Source organism: Schistocerca serialis, chromosome 5 (assembly GCF_023864345.2).
Source record: "Schistocerca serialis cubense isolate TAMUIC-IGC-003099 chromosome 5, iqSchSeri2.2, whole genome shotgun sequence".
Lineage (NCBI taxonomy): Eukaryota > Metazoa > Arthropoda > Insecta > Orthoptera > Acrididae > Schistocerca > Schistocerca serialis.
In genome coordinates, this window is record NC_064642.1 from 2,410,921 (window position 1) to 2,438,541 (window position 27,621).

At 39.5% G+C, this 27,621-nt stretch overlaps 1 protein-coding gene across 1 annotated transcript in view; it reads left to right on the forward strand.

The window, feature by feature from the left end:
* The window catches only part of LOC126481044 (nuclear pore complex protein Nup205), a 313,396-nt gene that overhangs the window by 82,277 nt on the left and 203,498 nt on the right, over positions 1 to 27,621 (forward strand). Inside the window, exons 7-9 of the mRNA XM_050104525.1 lie at positions 2,386 to 2,565; positions 17,122 to 17,225; positions 23,168 to 23,290. Of these exons, the coding sequence (XP_049960482.1) occupies positions 2,386 to 2,565; positions 17,122 to 17,225; positions 23,168 to 23,290 (407 nt within the window). The remainder of the gene's footprint in view (positions 1 to 2,385; positions 2,566 to 17,121; positions 17,226 to 23,167; positions 23,291 to 27,621) is intronic.

Below are 27,621 nucleotides of genomic sequence, written 5' to 3' on the forward strand. Positions count from 1 at the left end.
CAAATTGAGGAACTACGTGATTGAGAAGTAGTGGCTACGGTCTCGTAAACTGACATATGGCTGGGAGAGTGGTGTGCTGACACATGCCCCTCCAGATGCGCATTCAGTGATGCCTGTGTGCTGAGAATGACATGGCGGGCGATGTCGACTGTTGGACCTTCGTGGCCCGTTCAGGCGGAGTTTAGATTTTAGTTGCACTTGAGCAGTTTCATGTGCTTTAATTTTTAATTTCAGCATTCACAGGCAGGCATTGCTGACACTGTTCCTTAACAAACTCGTTCAAAATTACTTCAAGAGCATGATATCGGCCAGATTGTGGCCCACTAACGACTTGATTGCTACAGGAACATTGAAATAATTTGTCTCTTTGCAGTCGGCCATCATCTGACGTTGCTCTTATCAGATGATATCACATTAAACACCTTTCAGCTGTCAGTTTTCAGCCTTATTTTATTGGGGAACCATTTTCAGTGTTTTACTACGCCATCTTTAGGCCCCTGACCGACGTGTAGGAATAATCTATCTCACTTGTGGTCAAAACAGGGGCCAGCAATACTATTATTAGTAGACGCTTGTTTCAGTGACCATTTCAACCATCGCCTGCCTACTGTTCAGGTGATGACTGAAGTGATCACTGTAGCAAATATCTACTAATACCAGAATTGCTGGCCCCTGTTTTGATCACAAGCGAGGCCGATTACTCCTACACGTCAGTCAGGGGCCTGAAGGTGGCGTAGTAAAACGCCGAAACTGGTTGCCTAATAAAATAGGGCTGAAAGGTGTTTAATTTGACATCCTCTATTGAACATCAGAGTCCCGCAACCATCGCTAAAAAGATGGACGTAGAGAGACTTGCTCTTACCAATCCTGTACTGCAGACGTGCAAGCACTATTAGAACTTTTTCCACAAAAGAAATAACTTCCTTCTCTAGGCCCTATAACGAAAGTGCTTCATTATGGTTCACTAATGCAAGCTTTCACAAAATTTTTACGAAACAATGTGTGAAATCAGGATGAACCACAGCTTACCAACTCCTACAAGAATCCTAAAGCCTTATGCATTGTTGATATTTATGTACAGAATTTTATTTTTTTTGCTGCGAATATTTGAAAGGTTGCTGCATTTGAAGATGAGCAATACTGAAATTCTGTTTCCTTCATTGGATGAAGTATTAAAATCCAACAGTCAAAATTCTAAAAAAAGTAGACTCGTCTTCTCCCCTCCCTGTGCCCCCCTCTCCCTCCTCCTCAAAAGGTTTATCGCCAATATATATCTTCCCGCCGACAAAGCTTGCATGTGTAGCACTGCTTATATGCAATGGCAAAAGGTAGTTGTGGCAGCTCCTAGCACCAGTTTTCAGAAGTTCTAATAGTTGTGTACTCAATTCTCAGCAACAGGCAGTGTTTTGAATCCTGAAAATTGGAAAAATGTGCGACTTAGATTTGTGTATGTACAGTAATTTGAATTTTTACATTTTATGGACAACATCCGAAAAATTGGATTTTTACAGGTGATCATTGAAACAAGAATAAAATTGTTATCTCAGTGGTGATGTGACTTGTGTGTTACATCCTCTCATCTGGAAATGATATTCCAGGAGCTCAGTGGGAGAGCTCGTTTAGAGTTTGGAAACTGGGGCAAATTGAAACTTTGAGCCAGTCTGCGAGTTGTGCTCGAATACCACTATTAGTAGGGTGCTGCTGGCAAAAGAGAAGGATCCGAGAGCACATCACGGTGTAATGCGTAATTCTAACGTGTTGCTGATGATTTAATTTATTTCTGTTAACGAGACATTTGGCAATTGTAGATAGAGTATAGATAATGATATGAGTAAAGAAAGCTATGTTGAGCAATAGATGGGGATGTAAAAAATGGCCTGATATTCTAAAATGTGTGTGGTCACTTGGTTTCTGGTATGTAGTGAGGAAACCAATGAAAATATAAATTAACTGCTATTAAAAGCATTCACTCTCACTGTTACTAGTGTACTAATAAAAAATCTCGATTATTTATGTTTTACGATTTTTGTTTTCCTGCATCTTTTACCCCACATTACCCCAAATAATCAGTATACTGTACTAGTAAGAAAGCTAGTTAAAGTTTCATTATGGTTTATTCTCCACATGCATAGCACCACACGTGTTGCATGACTGCAAGCCACATTGTCATAAAAATATTGGTCAGCCATTCTGTCTTTTTGTAATTTTACAGTTTTCTCAAGTGAATTTTGTTTCTCATACAATACTTGGTTCTCACATTTCTGTAACGGATTTATTACTTAGGTGTAAACTCATAGTCTTGTGTTCCTTATTGTTACACAATTAGTTACCTTCTCGGGACGATTAACGTGTGGCGGGACTAAATGCTTTCATATCGTTCAACAGATGTAGTGAAGAATTTACCACTCTTGGCAGAAGCAGATTTTCTACGTGAGCTGGTACGGGAACTCACGCCTTCTGGTGGTCAGGTTTGGCAGTGCACAGGACTGCAGGCTTTGACCCAGTTTGCTGTTTCTCTGAGTCTTGCGACTCTGCGAAGAGCTCCTCAAAATCTACAGCCATTTGGTAAGTAATTGTCTACTGTGTTAAAAAAGGAAAAAAAGTCATTCTTGTCAAAAAACTTATTGAGAGATTCAATACTTGAAACAGTAATCTTTCCTGAAGAGTAACCTTTTTATTTGGTATATTCTAGACTGTCAACAGGTCTGTTACTGATCCTTTTTAGACCAATATAGTGTCATAAACATAAGGCAAGAAGTGGCATATGACAGTTCTGTCAATCTTAACACAATAGTGAACTTTGTGAAAAAAGAGGAGGTGGTGTTTTTGAGCTGTCAGTTTGTAGCAGATAGCACTCAGAGCCACTGCCATTGATGCAGTGTGCTGTGCATGAAGTAACTGTTTCTATTGGTGTGATGACCTCAACCCACAGGAAAAATAATTATCAAAATCTGAACTGTGAAGTCATCCAAAATTCTAGTCGGAAAACCACACTCTTTGTTATACTTCTCAATTGGTCACGATCCCACTTTGTTTATGAACTGAAAACTCTAATATTCACGAGAAACTGCTCTGAAATTAACCTGAACTGACAAAATTGTGTATATATTCTCTGAAACTTCAAAGGAATTAGAAAAAGTGACAAAATTTTGTGAATCACACACAATACTGTTAACCGCATGAACACTGGGGGGTTTCACCATACATCTACCCACTTTTGAGTATAACCAGTGTCTCTTAATACTACGACTCGTAGCAATACAATATCAAAAAACTTTTGTTACTGGGTAAACAGTCACTACGTGATTTGACAGCTGACATTTATAATTCCCGCTCACGTCAGGAAAAGCACCTATACGGGAATAGCAGCTTTTACATTATTGGTCAGAATGCAAGCAATTATGGCAGTTGCCGTAATTTTTGCGCGAAGCCATATTTCGCGACAAAATACTCTTATTAGTTACTGTCATATATCTAGTCTCATAACAATACATAAAACTACATAAAATAACTACAATAATTTTGACATGCAAGGAGAATTAGTCCTAATGAGAGGAAGAAGTTTATATTTACTGGTGTTTCAACAATGACTACCAGGCAACTTTTAATTAGCTGATTGTAATTTTATTTTCGCTAGCAGAAAGCAGACAAACTAAACAAAGAATTTAATTAAACAGAGTCTGTAATTCTTATACTTTTAATAGAGAAAGAAAGTTTCTAGGTCAGGGGATAGCGTTCAGCGAAATCCCTTAACTTTTTGTTGCGTACGAAGTGTTGCGTTAGGCAGCACAATGTCGGCGGGTTACGATGATGAGAGCAGGATACAGACAGTTCCGCTGGTTAATCTTCTCCGGCGAAACGCAAATTAAATTCCGGCACAGCTGTATCATTAACCCCATGGTGATTAACAAACCACAAGACGCCAGTATACGAACGTTGTTGACGTGTCCTCTCTTTCAAAGTACATGACGTAGACATCACTCGTTTTTACACTTTATGCACTGTCCGTAACGCTATCGTCCATAATTACACGGTTCATCACATTCATATAGTCTTAGCCACAAATACACAGTTCATAGAATTGTTCATGTATGTGAAGCATACCGTAAACAATGTCCACTCTGTTCTCGCATTTCAAACTTCGACAACGTCACTGAAAGCCATTTATATTGCACAGTTAATTAGTCTTCACTTTCATGGCTTGATAGAATGTGATGTACAACAGTTCCACCACCCAAAACCAATACCAGCAAAGTTCATTCGAATAAAGGCACAGTTCGTGTCGGCCACAACAAAGTAATGTTAGCGGCACTTTCACAGTCTGGTTTATTTGCTCTTAAAGTTCGCTGGCGATGGCATTACATACCGCAGTGGCGAAGAGAATTAACAATCTGATAGTTTGGTATCACTGTCCATACAATTACGTATGCTTTTCATGGAACACAGTACTATTTTTCCCGTGCATGCTTCAGACACGCCATCCACCATCCCCTCTACTACGCAACAACCTTTCAACTCTCGATATCGCTATCGCTGTCCCCTGTCTATAGATGTTATATCGTTATCATAAATTACATAAACCTTTATAAATGTTATTGACTGCATTTTTCACAATTAATAATATTCCAAAAGAGAACTTTAGAAACTTTACCACAGGTACAAAGCAGGAAACCTATTTATCCATTGGCAAACGAAATAATCACAATTACATCTTTACATTTAAAAACCACAGTAGAATCTTACATAATCACAGTTAGAAATGCCCATATGAACAAAAGAAAAAGAATAGAAATGTAAAGAAAATCACGAAAAAAAATTTTATAGGCGTAATTAGCAATGCCTTCACATTGGGAAGGCAGCAGTTCTGCTGTGTGTATGCAGCAGAAGTTTTCTTTTCTGTGCCGTAGCAATTTTTGAAAGTTTTAATGTGAGTGCTTGTGGTACTTAGTAATATTTTCACAGTAGGTTTGGTGGCCTTTTAATTCTGAAATATGGAGTTTTTCTCTGAACTTGTGAAACATTTGTGGTGTGTTGCAGTCAGGACTCGGAAAAGTTTCCTATGCGTTTGTGGATTCAGACTAGTTTTTACCGCTGGCTTTGAATTGGAAACCACTGAATGGCTGTACTTCTATTTCCCATTGTACCGAGACTGATCAGAACGTTGATCCATATTTACAACCAGGGGCGGCTTCTGAGGTAGTGCAGCTGTGCCGTGGTACCACTTGAATGAAAAAGAAGGAAAGAAATCTATGTGAATTTCGCATAAAACATTGTTTCGGAGTATGTATTTTCTGATTTGAAGAGGTGCGTTTTGCTGCGTGCTCTCTCGTGGTAGTTTTCTGAAGTTTGGAGCCAACTACAGAGATTAGCACCTTCTCCCATCGTAAGCACTGTGTGAAAGGCTCAGCTGTCGGTGTCTACACGCTGCTTATGGTGGGGATGGAGCCACAGCTGGTCTGACTCAGAGCTTTACGTTCCTCCCGCCAGAGAGCAGTAAAGTGCAAAACGTATAGAAGCATGATCTGCCATCTAGCAATCGTGTTAGAATACATTGGGGCGCAAATTTCTTGTAATCCAGTTTTAAACAATTTTTATGCAAGTTAATGCTAATGCATTCCTAAACAAAAATTAATGCTTAATTAAATCGAATACAGAAATAATACACTTAAATATCATTATAAATAGCTATATATAATTTGATTATAATTATGCCCTTAGGTTTTGAAACTAATAGGCGTTATTTCAGAATTGGTATAATTCACAGCAGCAGGGCTATTGCTACAGAACAAAAAAAAAAAACTAACATATTCGCCATGCGTTGGGCAACTGTTTTCCAAAAAACAGTGTAGTATTTCTGTTTATACTTGCTATGCTCTGTACGAACACGTAGTATTGTGACGTCAGGCAATTGACTGTATATAGCTGTGTGCACAGTGTTATCTGTAAGCAAAAATTCAGTTGACTGTGAAAACAGCAGACACGACCAGAATAAATGAGTGATTAAAACGCCATTTAGCAACAGGACTCACAGTGAAAAAAAATCAGATAAAAACCACTAGGTAGGCCACTCCCGAATCTGAATCTGCAGCAGCAAACAAAAAATAGGTACCGTAAGTTCAGTCCAGAAAGTTACCAAAAGAACAAATGGATGTTTGCCATTTGGGGGAGATGTTCTTTGGTGTAAGACTGGAATAACTGGTACTGGGATTGTATGGTCTAAAGTGAAAGTACGTGAAATGTCAAAGCGACACATGAATAATGTGCTTAGTCTGTCATTTCTAGGCAAAACTAACATTCAGCAGAAATTAGATTTGCAATATAGACAAACAATTGACAGCCACAACAAACGTGAAGAAAAGAATATATATATATATATTGAACTGAATTGTAAACTGTATATGGATCTGTGGTGCTTTGGAACTGGCTGTCAGAGGCCATGATGAATCTGATGCCTCTAAAAATAAGGGGGTTTTTCGTGAGCTAATTCAGTTCAGTGCAAAACTGAATGAAGATCTTCAAGTTCATCTCAATCAAGCATCAGTGTTCAAAGGCATTTCTAAGACTTTCCAGAACAAACTATGGCAGTGCATGTTGGAAGTGTACCATTATGAAGTTCGTAAAGAAATTAAACGTGCCGATTGTATTGCAATAATCGCGGATAAAACCACAGATGTGTTTTGCGAATTTCAGTTGGTTATCGTTTTGCGTTATGTTGTTGGTGGAAAACCTGTTGAAAGATTTTGGAACTTTGTTGACCTAGAAAGTCAGAATGCTCATACTATAGCTGAGAGTATTCTGAAAGAAATTGAACCATTAATGGGCGATGACCGATCAAAACTAAAAGCTCAGAGTTATGATGGTGCCAATGTTATGAATGGCAAGCTGAATGGGGCCCATAAATTAAAGTCAAATACCGAAATGCAACTACATCCACTATTATGCGCACGAGTTCAACCTTATTATGACTACAAAAGTATCTGTTAATCGCAAAGCCCGTGTCTTCTTTGCACATCTTTCAGGTATTTCTTCTTTCTTTTCTAACTCGCCACAGAGATCAAAAGTATTGCATAGAATTATTCAAAAAAGCTTGCCCTGTGTGCATGCGTGCGCATGTGCGTGTGTCAAGAGATGGAATTCTTATTCACGAGTAGTAAAGATGTTTTCAAAAACAGGGAAAATCTTATTACTGTTATGGAAGTCATTGAAACAAGCGAGAGCATAAAACTATCTTCTACAGTTGAAAAAGCTGGTTCAAACCACGCCTCCCTCTCACAGGACTGGCAGCCTAAGTCGCTGATTCCATCTGGTTTTATGAGAGTTGTATTCGAACCCTGTGACGGAGCATGATTGCTCTCTGCACTCATTTCAAAATAAGAAAAGGAAACAACCAGCAAGCACAACTCAAGGCAAAGTGGAGCACATAAATAATTTGGTAATGGCTAGAGCACAATTGTTAGCTGAGGTTGGCAATGTCATTAACGTGGTAGTTCAGGCTAGATCTCCACTGGTATCTTAAGCAACCATACATCAAAATACCCCCCACTTTAGACTTCCACATAAAAATGACCTCACATACCCTGCGAGCAATGAAGAATTGTGCTGTTGATGTGTGTGCGCATGCTTGTATTTCTTTGTGCAAGGTAGCTAACCACCCCCCCCCCCCCCCTCTCTCTCTCTCTCTCTCTCTCTCTCCCCCCCCCCCCCCTCTCTCTCTCTCTCTCTCTCTCTCTCTCTCTCTCTCTCTCTCTCTCTCTCTCTCTCATACATACACATGCTGTCATGTTCTCCAGGAATGTATCAGAGTCTTACTGTGCATAAGATGGGCGCTGTTGTAGTAAGTGTTCATTTCTGTTTCCCTATATGTTTTGTTTGAAATAATATCTTGTGAAATATGTGAATTATTGACAAAACTCCATAATAGAATCGATACTACCAAACTGAGATTTTTTTGGCACCACCAATGGAATGTCTCAGCGGCTGCCACCATTTACAACATTAATGTAACTTGAACTGGAGACTGAATTGTTTGTAACCAGAAAAGCTGGGTAGTCTGTCATCACACCACCACATCATAAACAGACATGGAGTAAACAATTGCACTTTGTAAATTATAACCACACTGTGTCAGGTAAAGTTATTTTCCATCATTCTTATCTTGCTTGCAATTTGGTTAAAAATTTTCTTAAAGTAACAGAATAGCATATTGGATAATGCAAATGGTGTGTAATCGCTCTATAGACGTGAGCTGAGCCACCAACTGTTAAAAACCATTCACACACTTTAATTTAGCCCTGGTTGTCAGAGAGGAATGGACTCATAACTTTGTTTTTCAGACCAGTGATAGGTCCATTGAATCACTTGATGCTTGTAACTGTAGTATGTGACAATTTGATAACTGCTTTTTCTGTCATTTCATAGCATCAATCTTGTATGAAAGCTATTTGCCACTTTTATTTTATACTTCATGGAAACGATTATTGATTCAAACTTGGGGTTGATTTTCCAGTAATTCTGGGATTATTACCACTTGCTTTTTCATTAGTTGCACCAATAGCTATGTACCTGTTATACTGTCGTAAATACACAGTGTTATTCCATTGAAATATTGCACAGTTAAATAAGACTTTTAATTAAAGACACCATTGATATTGTTTCACATAACTTAATTTAGTAACTTAATGTTATCATTCCTATGCTTATGGTTTCAGTATTGTGTTTCGAGCAAAAAGACAAAGTATGAAACTGACATGTACTGGGAAAAATACAGTGAAATAAGTTGAAGGGAAATGATGTATTGTGCTGTATTAAAATCATGCTGTTAGCTATTTCAGCCCAGAACCATTATCACACACATGAAATTAACAGATATGGAAGAAGTCACATGTCTGCACAGATCGTCACCTATAAATAAAGCATTCCATAACTCACATTAACATAACCAGATTTAACAGTGCAATAACATTACTTACATTTGCTATGTCCTGCAGTACGTATCGTGCTCATCACATTCTTTTATGTCACATACATAAAACCATAAGTGGTATCCCATCTTAACATACTCTTAAGTGCTGCAGCATTACAACTAAAACAGCTGTTACGATATTGTCAAAGATGCACTTACTTCCAAACATTGTAATCCTTTTGATAGTTATGTGCAATTTCATTTACTACTGGCCTGCCAGACTTACGTGAAGTATTGTCGACCCAGAAATCGGTGACCAAAGGTCACATACTATATTCTTTGCAGGATATTAAAATCATATATGATTGTGTAAATATCATGAAATACTGACAGAGAAAATAGATGTTAACTACTGGTGTGCCAGACTTAATGAAAGTATTGTAACATAGGTCATCAGTGACTTACTGTTACATGCAGATATACGGAGATCAGATTATTGACATATTGTACAGATGAGTGATTCATAAAAACACATATTTCAAAAATATTTTAAGTTTTTATTATTCTGATAGATCAGTGGGACCAAATGATAATTTATGACGAATAAATCTGTGACTGTATGTCTACCTTTTGTTACACCAAGATTTGTAAGAAGTGGTAATAGGAACCTATAAAGATATAAGTCTAAGAGCGCACTTAAAATTCATTGCAACAATATTGCACACAGAAAAATGAGAAAACATTCTTCTGAAAACCACGTATATGTATTTTACGTTAAGCAAAACACACAGCACAAATCAAATTAGGCAAAGAAAAAAGTGTTGAACCAAGTAGCAATGTTTGGCAGATACAGGTACGAGGGTAATCCCAAAAGTAAGGTCTCCTTTTTTTTTATAAGTACATGGACCTGTTTATTTCTACAGTGGTTTACATCAGTTTGCAGGTTGAACATTTAGCTGTTTTTCGACATAATCACCATTTCTATCGATGCATTTTTATAGAAGCTGGGGCAGTTTTTGTATGCCCATGTCATACCTGCTCGCCACCATGCTGTTCAGAAAGTTATGAACCTCTTCTTTCACCTCGTCGTCAGAGCTGAATTGCTTTCCGGCCAAATGTTTTTTATCCTAGGGAACAAGTGGTAGTCACTGGGTGCCAATTCAGGACTATAGGGTTGATGGGTGATTGTGTTCCACTGAAATTTTTGCAAGAAAGCAACTGTTTGCCGCGTGATGTGTGGGCGTGCATTGTCATCGAGAATGTGTACACCCTGGGCGTGCGTTGTCATGGAGAATGTGTATGCCCTTGCTCAACATTCCTCTCCTCTGGTTCTGAATTGCGCGTTTGAGTTTTTTCATTGTCTCACAGTACCTGTCAACGTTAATTGTGGTCCCAGTGATTCAGCTCCGATGACAAGGTGAAAAAAGAGGTTCGTAACTTTCTGAACAGCATGGCGGCGAGCTGGTATGACATGGCCATACAAAAACTGCTACAGCATCAACAAAAATGCATAAACAGAAATGGTGATTATGTCGAAAAATAGCTAAATGTTAAAGCTGTAAACTGATGTAAACCATTGTAAAAATAAACAGGTCTATGTACTTATAAAAAAAAAAAAAAATAGGAGACCTTACTTTTGGGATTACCCTTGTAAAAATAATTTCAACACATGCATCGAATAAAAGTAGAGGCTACTACAAACATTATCATAGGTCATCAGTGTGTCAAGATTACACACAGAGATCAACTTAATGATTTTCATACAGAAGAATATTTTTTTTCTGTGTGCAGTATTGTTGCAATGAATTTTAAGTGTGCTTGTAGACTTATATCTTTAGTGGTTCCTATGATCACATTCTATCCATCTTGGTGTAATAAAAGGCAGACCTAGAGTCACAGATTTACTTGTCTTGAATTGTCATCTGGTCCCACTGATGTATTGTGGATAGTATAAACTTCTAATATTTTTGAAGTTTGTATTTTTATGAATCATTCATCTGTATAATATATCAATAAGCTGGTCTCAGTATATCTGTACGTAACCTTAGGCGCTGATGACCTACATTACAATATTATCACTAAGTCTGGCACGTCACTAGTAAACAGATTCTTTCTTTGTCAATATTTCATGATATTTATACTTTCACATAAGATTTTAGTGGGTTGCACCTAAATTTCGAAGGCAAAAAGTTTGTGTGTGACAAAATAAGCAAAATTATTGCAGAAAAAGGCGACTTAAACAAAATTCTAAATTTCAGAGGTATTATGAGTGCTTTTTTTTTTTAGAGTAAATGGTAGCATAGACCAACATCCAAGCAGCCCTAAACAAGAAAAAACTGGCTTAACAGCTAATAGTCTTACGCAGGTTAATTTATGTAATGTAGTTGATACTTCAAGTAACTTAAACTTAAACAATGCATTAGTGTCTAGTGGTAACTGCAGTGAAGCACATCATATGTAGGTAGCTGTGCTTTTGTAAAAAAAATTACAATACAAACACAATTAAATGTCTAATGGATAATACCAGAGAAGGAAAGTTGCTACTCACCGTATAGCGGAGATGCTGAGTTGCGATAGGCACAACAAAAAGATTCACACAATTATAGCTTTCAGCCAGTAAGGCCTTTGTCAGCAGTACACACACATACACACACACATACACTCACACAAATGCAACTTGCACAAACGTCTGCAGTCTCAGAATTTCATCTCTCTGAGACTGCAGACGTGTGTGTGTGTGTGTGTGTGTGTGTGTGTGTGTGTGTAAAGCTTTGCCACCTGGATCCTTCCCTTTAATACCAGCTGTTATGGACTACATAGTTGGGATTTACTATTGCAAAACATCCTTTCTCTACCATAATCCTCCTGGCCTAAACCTCCGCTAACCCACTGTTCTCACATCCTCTGCCCAACAGTGACACCCCCCTTCCCAATCCACTCCTCCAAGCCGTCTTCCTAGTATGCCGCAGCTCTCCAGCTCTGGTACCCGTGTGTCACATGCCTGTAAGCACGTTCACTTGCTACCCCTCCCTCTTGTGTCCCTACTACCGTGCACACCTGCTGCCTCTCTCTGAGCCGCTAGCTACCCATTCCTAACCTGCTTCCCACCTCTTTGCCAGAGGTTGCCCCTCAGTCTGCAAGATCCGGGCAGTCGCAGAGGGTGGGCTTACTGGTAGTTGGGAGCTCCAACGTCAGGCGCGTAATGGGGCCCCTTAGGGAAATGGCAGCAAGAGAGGGGAAGAAAACCAATGTGCACTCCGTGTGCATACCGGGGGGAGTCATTCCAGATGTGGAAAGGGTCCTTCCGGATGCCATGAAGGGTACAGGGTGCACCCATCTGCAGGTGGTCGCTCATGTCGGCACCAATGATGTGTGTCGCTATGGATCGGAGGAAATCCTCTCTGGCTTCCGGCGGCTATCTGATTTGGTGAAGACTGCCAGTCTCGCTAGCGGGATGAAAGCAGAGCTCACCATCTGCAGCATCGTCGACAGGACTGACTGCGGACCTTTGGTACAGAGCCGAGTGGAGGGTCTGAATCAGAGGCTGAGACGGTTCTGCGACCGTGTGGGCTGCAGATTCCTTGACTTGCGCCATAGGGTGGTGGGGTTTCGGGTTCCGCTGGATAGGTCAGGAGTCCACTACACGCAACAAGCGGCTACACGGGTAGCAGGGGTTGTGTGGCGTGGGCTGGGCGGTTTTTTAGGTTAGATGGCCTTGGGCAAGTACAGAAAGGGCAACAGCCTCAACGGGTTCGGGGCAAAGTCAGGACATGCGGGGACCAAGCAGCAATCGGTATTGTAATTGTCAACTGTCGAAGCTGCGTTGGTAAAGTACCGGAACTTCAAGCGCTGATAGAAAGCACCGAAGCTGAAATCGTTATAGGTACAGAAAGCTGGCTTAAGCCAGAGATAAATTCTGCCGAAATTTTTACAAAGGTACACACGGTGTTTAGAAAGGATAGATTGCATGCAACCGGTGGTGGAGTGTTCATCGCTGTTAGTAGTAGTTTATCCTGTAGTGAAGTAGAAGTGGATAGTTCCTGTGAATTATTATGGGTGGAGGTTACACTAAACAACCGAACTAGGTTAATAATTGGCTCCTTTTACCGACCTCCCGACTCAGCAGCATTAGTGGCAGAACAACTGAGAGAAAATTTGGAATACATTTCACATAAATTTTCTCAGCATGTTATAGTCTTAGGTGGAGATTTCAATTTACCAGATATAGACTGGGACACTCAGATGTTTAGGACGGGTGGTAGGGACAGAGCATCGAGTGACATTATACTGAGTGCACTATCCGAAAATTACCTCGAGCAATTAAACAGAGAACCGACTCGTGGAGATAACATCTTGGACCTACTGATAACAAACAGACCCGAACTTTTCGAATCTGTATGTACAGAACAGGGAATCAGTGATCATAAGGCCGTTGCAGCATCCCTGAATATGGAAGTTAATAGGAATATAAAAAAAGGGAGGAAGGTTTATCTGTTTAGCAAGAGTAATAGAAGGCAGATTTCAGACTACCTAACAGATCAAAACGAAAATTTCTGTTCCGACACTGACAATGTTGAGTGTTTATGGAAAAAGTTCAAGGCAATCGTAAAATGCGTTTTAGACAGGTACGTGCCGAGTAAAACTGTGAGGGACGGGAAAAACCCACCGTGGTACAACAACAAAGTTAGGAAACTACTGCGAAAGCAAAGAGAGCTCCACTCCAAGTTTAAACGCAGCCAAAACCTCTCAGACAAACTGAAGCTAAACGATATCAAAGTTAGCGTAAGGAGGGCTATGCGTGAAGCGTTCATTGAATTCGAAAGTAAAATTATATGTACCGACTTGACAGAAAATCCTAGGAAGTTCTGGTCTTACGTTAAATCAGTAAGTGGCTCGAAACAGCATATCCAGACACTACGGGATGATGATGGCTTTGAAACAGAGGATGACACGCGTAAAGCTGAAATACTAAACACCTTTTTCCAAAGCTGTTTCACAGAGGAAGACCGCACTGCAGTTCCTTCTCTAAATCCTCGCACAAACGAAAAAATGGCTGACATCGAAATAAGTGTCCAAGGAATAGAAAAGCAACTGGAATCACTCAATAGAGGAAAGTCCACTGGACCTGACGGGATACCAATTCGATTCTACACAGAGTACGCGAAAGAACTTGCCCCCCTTCTAACAGCCGTGTACCGCAAGTCTCTAGAGGAACGGAGGGTTCCAAATGATTGGAAAAGAGCACAGATAGTCCCAGTCTTCAAGAAGGGTCGTCGAGCAGATGCGCAAAACTATAGACCTATATCTCTTACGTCGATCTCTTGTAGAATTTTAGAACATGTTTTTTGCTCGCGTATCATGTCATTTCTGGAAACCCAGAATCTACTATGTAGGAATCAACATGGATTCCGGAAACAGCGATCGTGTGAGACCCAACTCGCCTTATTTGTTCATGAGACCCAGAAAATATTAGATACAGGCTCCCAGGTAGATGCTATTTTTCTTGACTTCCGGAAGGCGTTCGATACAGTTCCGCACTGTCGCCTGATAAGCAAAGTAAGAGCCTACGGAATATCAGACCAGCTGTGTGGCTGGATTGAAGAGTTTTTAGCAAACAGAACACAGCATGTTGTTATCAATGGAGAGACGTCTACAGACGTTAAAGTAACCTCTGGCGTGCCACAGGGGAGTGTTATGGGACCATTGCTTTTCACAATATATATAAATGACTTAGTAGATAGTGTCGGAAGTTCCATGCGGCTTTTCGCGGATGATGCTGTAGTATACAGAGAAGTTGCTGCATTAGAAAATTGTAGCGAAATACAGGAAGATCTGCAGCGGATAGGCACTTGGTGCAGGGAGTGGCAACTGACCCTTAACATAGACAAATGTAATGTATTGCGAATACATAGAAAGAAGGATCCTTTATTGTATGATTATATGATAGCGGAACAAACACTGGTAGCAGTTACTTCTGTAAAATATCTGGGAGTATGCGTACTGAACGATTTGAAGTGGAATGATCATATAAAACTAATTGTTGGTAAGGCGGGTACCAGGTTGAGATTCATTGGGAGAGTGCTTAGAAAATGTAGTCCATCAACAAAGGAGGTGGCTTACAAAACACTCGTTCGACCTATACTTGAGTATTGCTCGTCAGTGTGGGATCCGTACCAGGTCGGGTTGACGGAGGAGATAGAGAGGATCCAAAGAAGAGCGGCGCGTTTCGTCACTGGGTTATTTGGTAACCGTGATAGCGTTACGGAGATGTTTAATAAACTCAAGTGGCAGACTCTGCAAGAGAGGCGCTATGCATCGCGGTGTAGCTTGCTCGCCAGGTTTCGAGAGGGTGCGTTTCTGGATGAGGTATCGAATATATTGCTTCCCCCTACTTATACTTCCCGAGGAGATCACGAATGTAAAATTAGAGAGATTAGAGCGCGCACGGAGGCTTTCAGACAGTCGTTCTTCCCGCGAACCATACGCGACTGGAACAGGAAAGGGAGGTAATGACAGTGGCACGTAAAGTGCCCTCCGCCACACACCGTTGGGTGGCTTGCGGAGTATCAATGTAGATGTAGATGTAGATGTACACACTCCACCTGACAAAACCCCCAGCCGCAGTCCACCTGCTGAACTGCGACCCTGGCATTGGGTGACCAGGTGTGCGTGCGCGTGGAAAACTTTCAAATGTATTTATCAACTAGACAATCAGATAGAAGAAAATGAAACAATTGTAATTCTGGATTTTATCCTCAAAAAGTATAAATAGCAATAGGTTCATGAAGTGTGTAACTTGTGCTTAAAAACTAATTACCCACCATTTACATTTTACCAAAATTTACACAATTTTTTAATGTTTCGTGAAATGCGTAGGAGAGGTGCTTCACTGAATTTGATGTTTCTTGTGGTCCTGTGAGAATGACAAAATGTATGTAATTTTTATTTTATGTTAGCTATTGTCTGCTAGTGATTAGGATATGAAATTCATTCTACTGTGGTTTCAATACTGTATTATTAGTGTGCTGCCTTGGTCACTTCATTAAAGTGTTGAGTACCAAAATGTACACAGATTGATAAAAAATGTGATACGGCATAAGAGAATCATTGGAGCACGTGGTTTATCTTGCAAGACTGGTAATAAAGATAAATTATGTGCTGCTCTGTCTCGTGTGTTAAACATGTAATTACTCTGTTGCCTACATAGTATTCACTGGCTGGGTGTTTAGCATACTGTCTTATACGATACGGAAATGTACATGATATTCAACTAGATTTTTTATTTCTTTAATGCTATTTGTATCTGATGGAATTGACATTTCAACTAAGTATAATGAGAATCTACAGTTCTCATATTGATATTGTTGTAATTTTGATAGATTTTCTTCCGAAGTTACAGCACGTAACTTATGCTGTAATAGTGTGTGTTTTGTATAATCTCTCTTTATGATGCGACTGCATCGATTAAATTGAAATACTGACACCTCATCACTTCTCCCAGCTCCCATTACAAGCTTTTGTCCCATACCCCATCCCCTGTCAACATTTTCTGTTGCTGTTTAGAGATGATATTTGATTATAAATTGCAGCCACAAGTTGATTAAGGAGGTATTACTATCTTCTTATGAACAAAATATAAGAACTGGCTTACTGCAATATCATACACAGATTTATCTTGAACTCTACATATGTATTTCCGATACTTGCAATTTGTGTTAGTGCAATTGAATTGTCTTCCGTTTTTAACTTGTTTCAGCATTTTTACTTAACAGTGTGATAATAAAATAAAGAGTAGCAGATGTACAAACTGTAACGGTCAAATAATTTGTGTGTTTGCTCTGTAATCTTGAAATTGGCCAGATTGCAAAAACTGTATCATTTGATCATGTAAGAAATTTATCTTTTCCCGTATTTACTTGTTTTAATATAAATGAAGTATATTTTTAGTGTAAGTATGTACAGAACATATGTGGTCATTTGCCATTACTTTTAACAACAAATGCGATTTTTAGTCCTTGGCAGGTGCCACCAGTCTTGTAGTCCACATACCCCTCCCTCTTCATATTCCTTCCTTACTTATTGTGTATGTTTGTGTTGATTAAAATCATTGCTGTGAAATTGCAGAGGTGTTTCTTGTCATCATTGTTGGGGATTTTTGTACATTGTCACCTGAGAATTTATGCAGAAAAGTCAGTCTCAATATCTTGTTTTCTTTGCAGCATTTTCAGAAGAAGATGAAATTCTTGTTGACTCTGCAATAGAGCTTAATGTATTTGATTTCCTCCATCAGACCTTCCTTATCAATGATTCTTTGTATAATGAGGTAAGAACTACTTATATTTTGGATAGTTTTGTTTGCATGTATTTCAGTTGCACTGTTATTGAAATGGATTATTTACAAGAAAATAATAGCATAAAGTGAATCAACTGTCAAATAAAAATTTGTGCACATGAGCATTTCGAATTATAAATGTTACTGCCGACCGGAGTGGCCGAGCGGTTCTAGGCGGTTCAGTCTGGAACCGCGTGACGGCTACGGTCGCAGGTTCGAATCCTGCCTCGGGCATGGATGTGTGTGATGTCCTTAGGCTAGTTAGGTTTAAGTAGTTCTGAGATCTAGGGAACTGATGACCTAAGCAGTTTGGTCCCATAGTGCTCAGAGCCATTTGAACCATTTTGTAATGTTACTCCTTCTAAAAAAGAGAAAGAATGTAGGTTCTGTATATTTGAAGATGACAAACAGCTCTCAAGATGTGTCTAGCATGTGACAAGAACAGCTGGGGCAGCAGAGATAGAAAGAAGAAACTAACAATTTGATAGTAACGAATCATTAGCAAACTGGAGAAGTTAGAAGCCACAGGTACAGAAAAGAGAAACAAGGAAATGAAGTACCATGAGACAAAGATGTAGACAGATGTCAAAAACATGGGAACAGAGGAATGGAAACTGTAAATAGTAAAAGTAGAGAGGAAAGGAATAAATAAATAAAGAATCGTGTTGAACACAGATCTCTGTAAAAGCAGAACATATGTAATTTGGAAATCTGGCCAAACCATTCAAATATTTCAGTCCAGACACATTCAGCGCCCTTTTATTTTTTATTTTTTTTTATTTTTATATATATATATATAAAGTTGAACATGCCTATTGTGGAAATGGAATTCAAATTTTAAGACTTAGTTAATGATTCATTGTATAATGCAGAAAAAGACTTACACACTACTACTGTGTGTCTTAATTATTCATGTCTTTACAAGGATGCTAATTTCAACATGAAGATTGTACAGTCCTGACAATGCCATTATGTGAAAGACATGAGTATTGTTCCATTAAACAATGGTTTTACTTTCAAGAGCAAACATTCAAAAGAAATGCACTATCTCCATTGTTTTCTGTCAGTTTCAGTTGATGTGATGTGTAGCACATGATGTTGAACAAAAAGTATGTTTCCCTAACATTTAATGAAAAGGTTAAGGTAATCCTGGTGAGTGCGAAAGACACTATTTGGGTGCTAAATAATATTGCATTTCAAATGTGGTAAAACACAAATATCTGGAACTGTAAGAATAGTTTGGGAAAGGATCATAAGTGTAGGTGCTAAAAAACATAAGTTTGTCTGAACCCATGCTGCAGAGTGACACTTGGAAATCACTAAAGAGAATACTGAGTTTAAGGCAGCCGAAGGATGGCTGGACAGTTTCAAAGAAAGACACTACATTGTATGGGACAAAGTGTGTGGGGAAACCTAAGAATGTGCAGGAAAGTGTAGCAACTGAATGGAAGACAATATTGCACAACCTGACTGCAAATTATGACTCGAAAAACATGTTCAGTGCCAATGAAACAGGTCTCTCTTATAGTGCACTGCCTTCATAATCTCTAGTGGTTAGAGGTGGAAGAATGACCAAGGAAAGACTTACTATACTGCTGTGTGGAAATGTGTTAGGTGAAATGGAGAAGTCACTGGTGATTGCAAAAGCAGCAAAAACCCGTTGTTCCAAAAACATAGATGTAAGCAAGCTTCCAGTTGCGTGGTGAAGCAGTAAAACGGTGTGGATGGTGAGTGGTCTTACAGCAGAATGGCTGGGCTCTTTCAGTGCCAAAATGAAAAAAAGTAAGTAGGCAACTTCTCTTTTTCATTAGTAATGCAACTGCCACCCTAAAGTCAACTTACCAAATAGCCGCATACAACCCATGAGCCAGGGAAGTATTTACTCATTAAGTCCCACTGTAGGTGATTATATTGATGCGCTCTCTTATTATTAGTGTTGAAGAGGCCAAAAGTGTGTTAGCTCTTGCATGCTAATTTTCTGATGTGTATGCAGTAAATTGGATTGGCATGGGAGTAAGGGAAGCAAAGCCTGAAAACTGTCACAAAGTTTTTCAACAAAGTGGGCTTTGGAGGTGAAGAAGAAGATGCTTCTGCACTTATCAAAGCTCAATAAAATGCAGGAGCAGTTGGTGAATTAATCCAAATGCAAAATATTTCATGCCATCCATATGACTACTTTTGGTGTGATGATTTTCTGTCAACTGTCTCCACTTTTACTTCGCCAACAGATCTAATAGAAATCCACAACACAGATGGTGATGAGGAAACAAACGAAGGAGAGGAGCAGCAAATTGATGTATAAAAGTTAATGTGCCTGAAGAAGCAATTGCATTCATAAATGATAATACGCAATTTGCAGCAAACACAAATTCTCTCAAGCTGTTGGAACTATGGTATAGTGGAAAAAATTTGTAGAAAAAAAATTTCGAACAGGAAATTCAAGCAACTTTTCCTCCTTGATATGTGTCAAAAATGTGAAATTTAAAGCAAATAAACAGCAATAATATGTATGTACAACAATAAACGAATTTTAAAGTTACAGCAAAAATACAGACATACCATATTATGTATCAATTAAGTGTAACAGTCTGTAGTTAAGTCAGCATAAGTTGATCCTTGACAGTTGCAAGGAGCTGGATCAGCAGCTTTGTTGGCTTACCTCAGCCAATAACTTAACGTGATTTTGCAAACACCTCTATGGCAGTGGTTCAGTATTGTCACAACTGTGTAGATGGCTACTGCTTTCGCCTGCAGCCTTAAGGCTTTGCATTTGAAAGCTGGCAACAGCATTGCGAGCTGTCGAGGATTGTGTTATGCTGTTTCAATTTTGGTGTTACAGTGTACAATATACAGTAAATGAACATCTGCTGTGCAGGAGTAAAGGTATGTGAATGTGTACATAATTCTAATCTTGTACTTTTGTGCACGATACTTGACAAATTTTGCGTAGCTTGGCGTGTTTTATGTAATCGGGAAACTGATCCAATTTGGAAAATAATTTTGGTCCCATATGACTCCATTCTGAACAGTGGGCTTAATGTGCAGCTCGTTCAGTTTGAAATGTGATGTATCATTGCTATCAGTCTGTTGATGTAACATTCCACCAACAAAAGTTAAAAGCATGTTCCTGCGAATGTTTCATACATAGTATAGTAGTTAGACAGCGGCATGGTGTGACACTAAATGTTGACGGACAACACTTATGAAGGAATTGAGAGAGAGACCTCAGGAGTGTGTAACTTGTATAAAATTGTTGATAAAATTGTATATTCTAGCTGAATTTGAAATAATGACTAATAAATGAGGTGACAGTACAAAATTTCTTGTGTGATTATGAAAACAAGTAAAGTTAAACTTGCTCTCACAGACAACAAAAGATGGTTTAGAATAACTTCGAATTTCAACCTGGAAATTTCAACTTCTTTGTTGCTTGCTATAGTTTGTGTGTAAGCTTTTTGAATCACCTTACATAAGCTCAAAAGTATATCATTAAGGGTGCAATCTTTCCCACACAGATGTGCCTTATAACATTTGTTGCATGTGGCTTCAGCAAAGGTGCACTTGCACAGTTAATAATTAAATCCGCCTTGTTAGTAGGCCTAATTAATAGGCAGATTTGTAATCTTCCTAGCAGAGCCAAGTTTGTTGCAAGTACAGTTCACAGCAATTACTTAAACAGTCCCTCCCCCAAATTTCAACTACTGTCAGTAATGGTAAAACAATAGATGTGTACCTGTCTAAAAAGGCCTCTGTCACTATGATCCATGTTATACTTCAGAAACTTTGTTAGTCAGTCATTTCTCGATATGCGAGAAAAATTCCCCCCTGCAAATTAATACAACAAAAGATAACAACTCAGTTCAGTAGAACGTGGCTCAAGACTATCAACTTCTGCATCTACATATGTACCCCACAAGTCAACATACGGTGCATGGCAAAAGGTACCACATACCACAACTAGTAATTTCCTTTCTTGTTCTACTTGCAGATAGAGCAAGGGAAAAATGAGTGTCTAAAAGCCTCTGTACGAGCCCCGATTTCTCACACCGTATCTTCGTGGTCCGTACATAAAATATACGTCGGTAGCTGTAGAATCATTCTGCAGTCAGTAGTCAGATCCCGGTTCTCTAAATTTTGGCAACAATGCCTCGCTAAAAGAGCATTGTCTTCCCTCCCGGGATTCTCATTTGAGTTCCCAAATCACTCCCATAATACTTGCGTACTGATCTAACCTACCAGTAACAAATGTAGCAGCACACCTCTGAATTGCTTTGCTGTCTTTCATTACTCACACCAGGGAGGGTCCTAAACACCTGAACAGTGCACAAGAATTGGTCACACTAACATCCTGTACGCCATCTACTTTATGGGTGAACTACACTTTATCAGAATTCTTCCAATAACATGGAAGTCAAGCATTCACCTTCACTACTACCAAGATGCATTAATTCCATTCCACATAACTTTGCAGTGTTACACCTAGATATTTAATTGATATAGCTGTGACAAACATCACCTTACTAGTGCTGTATTCAAACGATACAGGATTGTTTTTCATAATCGTCCGTGTTAACTTAAATTTTTCTAGGTGTTGACTAAGTTGCCACTGATCACACCAACTAGAAACTTTGTAATCTTGTATCCTCGTACTATTGCACTGCTCTGGGTCACTACTGGCAATACCCTTGTCTCTGATGAACACTCACCATCGAAGACAACATTCTGGGTACTGTTACTTATGAAGTCTTCAGGCCACTCTTATACCTGGAAACCTATTCTGTATGCTCGTACTGCTGCGGGGCACCATGTCAGATGCTTTACAGAAATCTAGGAATTTAGAATCTGCCTGTTGCCCTCCGTCCATGGTTCATAAGATATCATATGAGATAAGGGCAAGCTGAATTTCGCACAGCTGTGATTTCTAAGTCTTTGCTGATTTGTGGGCAGAAGCTTTTCTGTCTCAGGGGAATTTATTGTTTTCAAACTCAAAATGTGTTCAAGAATTAGCTCACACTTCTTAGTGCTAGATAAGAGTGCTGAAATAACAATGCACAAAATGTGGCACAGAAATTAAAGTAAATAGTCTGGATTGTGGGACAGGTAAACAGTGTTGTCTTGTGATCTAACAGTGACTGCAAGAAAGTGTAAAGTACACAGTCAATGAAGGTACGTTTAGTTAGCTATCCTCCTCATCGTATCGAACTTGAATTTATTAAATGTGGTCTGTTGCAGATTGCTAATTATAATTTCCATTCCTTCTTACCTGGTGTAGCTAAGTTTATTTCAGTTTAACACTTCATAAGTTTTGTTTCTGTAGTTCTCTCTCTTCTCTTCCCTTTCCTTTTGGGGCAAAAAGTTCGACACCTTTATAAGCTCGTGTGTCACTAACTTTTTGCCTGTTTGTATTGATTTTTTTCCTGTTCTGTATACCTTTCATGTCTGTATCAGCTTTAATCAAAGACTTTTGTGCTTTAGCAGAGATACTATTTTATCAAAGGAAAATCAGCTAAGATAACTAATTAATTTGAGACAGAATGTCTGGCCAGTACTTAACTCTAGGAGACAAAATGTGCATTACTTCCTACAGACATGTACTGTGAGAGGACATGGACCCTCCTGCAACCAGTTGGCTCCAGTCATCGTGGGGTCTGAAAAATAGACCCTCCCACAATGCACTCTCTTTTCCTCCCTGAGGGAGGAACTATTAGTTCTGAAATGTAGGTGGTGTGCCATTTATATTATCGTGTGCGTCTGTCAGAAGTAATGCGCATTTCATGTCATGAATTTAAGTACTGGCCAGCAATTCTGCCCCAGTTTTATCACAGTGTTTTAAGCAGTCTCATTGCCTGCTTGAAGCTTCACAAATTGTTTCTTGTATTACATGTAACTTAATCCAGATTTAAATAAGAATACTTTCTCTTTTTTGTTGACAGGCATTCTACTTGCAAAGATTACACACACTGATTACAGACTTCATCATGTTCATGCCTTTCAAGGTCAAAGAACTTCGAAATCGGGCAGATGAAACTGCCCGTACGATGCAAGTGTATATGCAGGTGAGTGGGAGTATCCTTTTCCCATGCGCCCTCCATTATATTATAAAAGTATGTTTTGAGGAACTCTTTTATGTCTCAGAAAATATTAATTGCCTGAGAAAGTGTTGTTATAATTTTTGATGTCCGGTACATATTTTTGCACATTTTTTTAGGCAATCTGGAGTACAAAACTCCTGTTTCTGAATACATATTTTGATTTGTTCTGAAGAACCCTGCTCTCAACAAAAGAAATTGCAAAAGTCTAAAAGTGTGGCACCAGACACAAAAATGGCTTCCACTAACACTAAAAAGTTTATACTCAGCTCAGAGGTGTATGCTTACCACATACATGACATTTAATAAGCAACACTTCTGTTGGCTGCTCGGTCGGTTAGTATGTTGTATGTATGTGGCCCTCAGTGTTGAGTTGCTTGGCACCGTTACTAAACTAATTTAAGACAAATGTTGCAAAAATATTTAAAATTTTGTGTTGAAAGGTAAAATACGAAATGGAAATCTGATTCACTTCGCTCCATTCCCCTTTGCACAGAAGCGCAAATGACGTAAGAATAGGGTGTGAGCCAGTCTGTAGAATTGATTGTTCTAATACACATACAATAACTACACTATAGCTAAAATAATGTAAGAATGGATTGTCAGTTTTTGATCACTGAGAAAAAAAGAAAAAAATATTTTGAGCCACCCACACTAACATACACAAAATGTTGTAATAACGTTTGTAAGTCTTTCGCAACACGGACCACACTAGTTTCATCATCTCTTTACACGGTGGCAGATCATCTGGTAATGCAAAACACATCCTGTTACATCGTCTGTATATACCGGTACGCCACAATCGCTCTCTACTGGTGTGCTCAGTCACTGGAGGAGAAATCCTTGCATCAGAGCACAGTGCCCTACCTGCAGGCACATCGAAAGTAGTTCTTCCTGGCTCAGCAGCCAGAAAGAGGACTGATACAGCCGTAATGTCCTCTGCAAAAGCAATGAATCCCCATTTAGATGCCACATAAAATTCCGTAAAACTTGGATTTTAAAATGAAGTCTTGGGTAAAATTCTTTATGTACCCTAATAACTCTAAAGTAATTCTGGATATCCCTATTAGCCAGACTGGCGAACATCTTGACCCTTGATAAATCACTGTAATAGGGTCCTGATTAAGTGCCACTATGTCTGACTTGGTATAAATCCAAAATGACCTTGTTGCTCGTAGCCTGTTTACAAATGCCCACATTGTTGGAGAGCGAGCAACAGTACTGAAAGCCAGTGACCACAGGGTTGAAAGTAGGCTGCACACATGTCACATGTTGAGGGTCTTCCTCTTGACGACAAGTAGTAGCTCACCAGCCTCTACACAGAGCTCACCAGCCTCTACACAGAGGCTGGGAATCGGACTGGTTGTAAATGCCTTTGTTGCTAACCTAATCCCCTCACAGTGAACAGCACTGGCGATTTTAAGATGTGATGGCCTAGATGAGTCAGGAACTGTACATTCGTAGTGAAGGCAGGCACACACAAAAGCCTCTAAGAACTGGAGTGGACATGTTCAGTCTGATCATCAGCTGAGGCTGAGGCATTTTAATATATTCAGTGACTAGGATTTTAGCCATTATAATCTCAGGTGTGGTAACTGTGTCAGCCTCTGATGAAGTGTAAGACACAGAAATCTCAATGAACTGTTAAAACTGATGACAGTGACAGAGTCATACCAAATGGTGAGCATCTCGTGGAACACGGCCCGTCTCAGCTCGGTATATGTCTGGCGAATGTGGGATACCTTAGCTGGGGACTGATGGCGGCTGCCAGTCCTCTGTAACGGTAAGCTCTGGGCCTGTTTCAGCAACTGCTATACGCACATTAGTGGATTGTTGTCTGTCGTAGGGAGCTGGCACGGGTTCTGGCCTTAATGATCTGCATTGCGAGGATAAAAAATGCTAATTGGGTGCTGGCTGTTTAGGTGAAAAAATCATTAGCAGGCAGCCACAGTGGCACCTGCTGAATCCTCGTTGTATAGGGCTTCCTCCTGCTTCTGCTGTCGTGTATAAGGCTTGCTCATTCTTCTGCTGTCTTACTTAATCATTGAACCAGTCAAATGAGTCTAGTAAATCTTTTACCGTGTACACATGTGAGTTCGTACTAGCAAAAACTATAAACAAATAGTTACAGTTCCTCATAAATGGTATTTTATATAAAGGTAATGAAGAACAATGACTTCATTCTAGTCTTTTGACTCTAAAGATAATTTTTCCCATCCATTTTCCTACTTTTCAATACTAAGGTTATCTACTATTGGCAGTTTTTGTTCACCACCTGTAGCTGTGCATGCACACTAACTGGAATCAGCACCGAGATCATGAACAGCTTTCTGCCTACATCTACATCTACATCTACATCCATACTCCGCAAGCCACCTGACGGTGTGTGGCGGAGGGTACCCTGAGTACCTCTATCGGTTCTCCCTTCTATTCCAGTCTCGTATTGTTCTTGGAAAGAAGGATTGTCGGTATGCTTCTGTGTGGGCTCTAATCTCTCTGATTTTGTCCTCATGGTCTCTTCGCGAGATATATGTTGGAGGGAGCAATATACTGCTTGACTTCTCGGTGAAGGTATGTTCTCGAAACTTCAACAGAAGCCCGTACCGAGCTACTGGGCGTCTCTCCTGCAGAGTCTTCCACTGGAGTTTATCTATCATCTCCGTAACGCTTTCGCGATTACTAAATGATCCTGTAACGAAGCGCGCTGCTCTCCATTGGATCTTCTCTCTCTCTTCTATCAACCCTATCTGGTACTGATCCCACACTGTTGAGCAGTATTCAAGCAGTGGGCGAACAAGCGTACTGTAACCTACTTCCTTTGTTTTCGGATTGCATTTCCTTAGGATTCTTCCAATGAATCTGTCTGGCATCTGCTTTACCGATGATCAACTTTATATGATCATTCCATTTTAAATCACTCCTAATCCGTACTTCCAGATAATTTATGGAATTAACTGCTTCCAGTTGCTGATCTGTTATTTTGTAGCTAAATGATAAGGGATCTATCTTTCTATGTATTCGCAGCACATTACACTTGTCTACATTGAGATTCAATTGCCATTCCCTGCACCATGTGTCAATTCGCTGCAGATCCTCCTGCATTTCAGTACAATTTTCCATTGTTACAACCTCTCGATACACCACAGCATCATGTGCAAAAAGCCTCAGTGAACTTCCGATGTCATCCACAAGGTCATTTATGTATATTGTGAATAGCAACGGTCCTATAACACTCCCCTGCGGCACACCTGAAATCACTCGTACTTCGGAAGACTTCTCTCCATTGAGAATGATATGCTGGTTTCTGTTATCTACGAACTCTTCAATCCAATCACACAATTGGTCTGATAGTCCATATGCTCTTACTTTGTTCATTAAACGACTGTGGGGAACTGTATCGAATGCCTTGCGGAAGTCAAGAAACACGGCACCTACCTGTGAACCCGTGTCTATGGCTCTCTGAGTCTCGTGGACGAATAGCGCGAGCTGGGTTTCACACGACCGTCTTTTTCGAAACCCGTGCTGATTCCTACAGAGTATATTTCTAGTCTCCAGAAAAGTCATTGTACTCGAACATAATACATGTTCCAAAATTCTACAACTGATCGACGTTAGAGATATGGGTCTATAGTTCTGCACATCTGTTCAATGTCCCTGCCTCTGAGCATTTCTGCACTGCATGGTGGAGCGGGTTTAGCATGGATGCAATTTTAGTCACAACAGCTATTCTTGCTATATTATTAATGACTGCAGTGAAAAAAAGGCACAAAGATTTAACATGTTGACACATACTGAGACTAGTAATGAAAAATAAAAAATATGTACATACGAATGTACAACAGTTAAAGTCCCATCTTCATAATCAAAAGATTAGTGAGGAAATAAAAGCAAGACTACATAAAAGAGAGAGTTCAGAGCTTTCAGATCGCTCAACACTAGTATTATCTTATAGATTTGACATGAGCTCTACAGATACTACAGACTATGAAGTCTGTCCAATAGGGTGATCAAGCCCATCATGAGTCTGCATTGTGGTGTAGATTCCCAACTCGGTGGAAGAATGAGGATGAAGAGCAAGACAAGCCTCACCGTTACGGTTGCATCTTGTTGCAGTGAAATATTAATGGTTTCAGGACACATGTGGAAGAACTGAAATTTCTAGTGCAGGGTAGATCTCTGTGCTTGTTAGACACATTTTGAAATTACTGAGCTTTTTGCTCAATCCACTGCAAGGATGACATGAGTGGGAAAATGACAGGAGGAGGAGTAACTTTGTTTGTAAATAATACACACAAGTC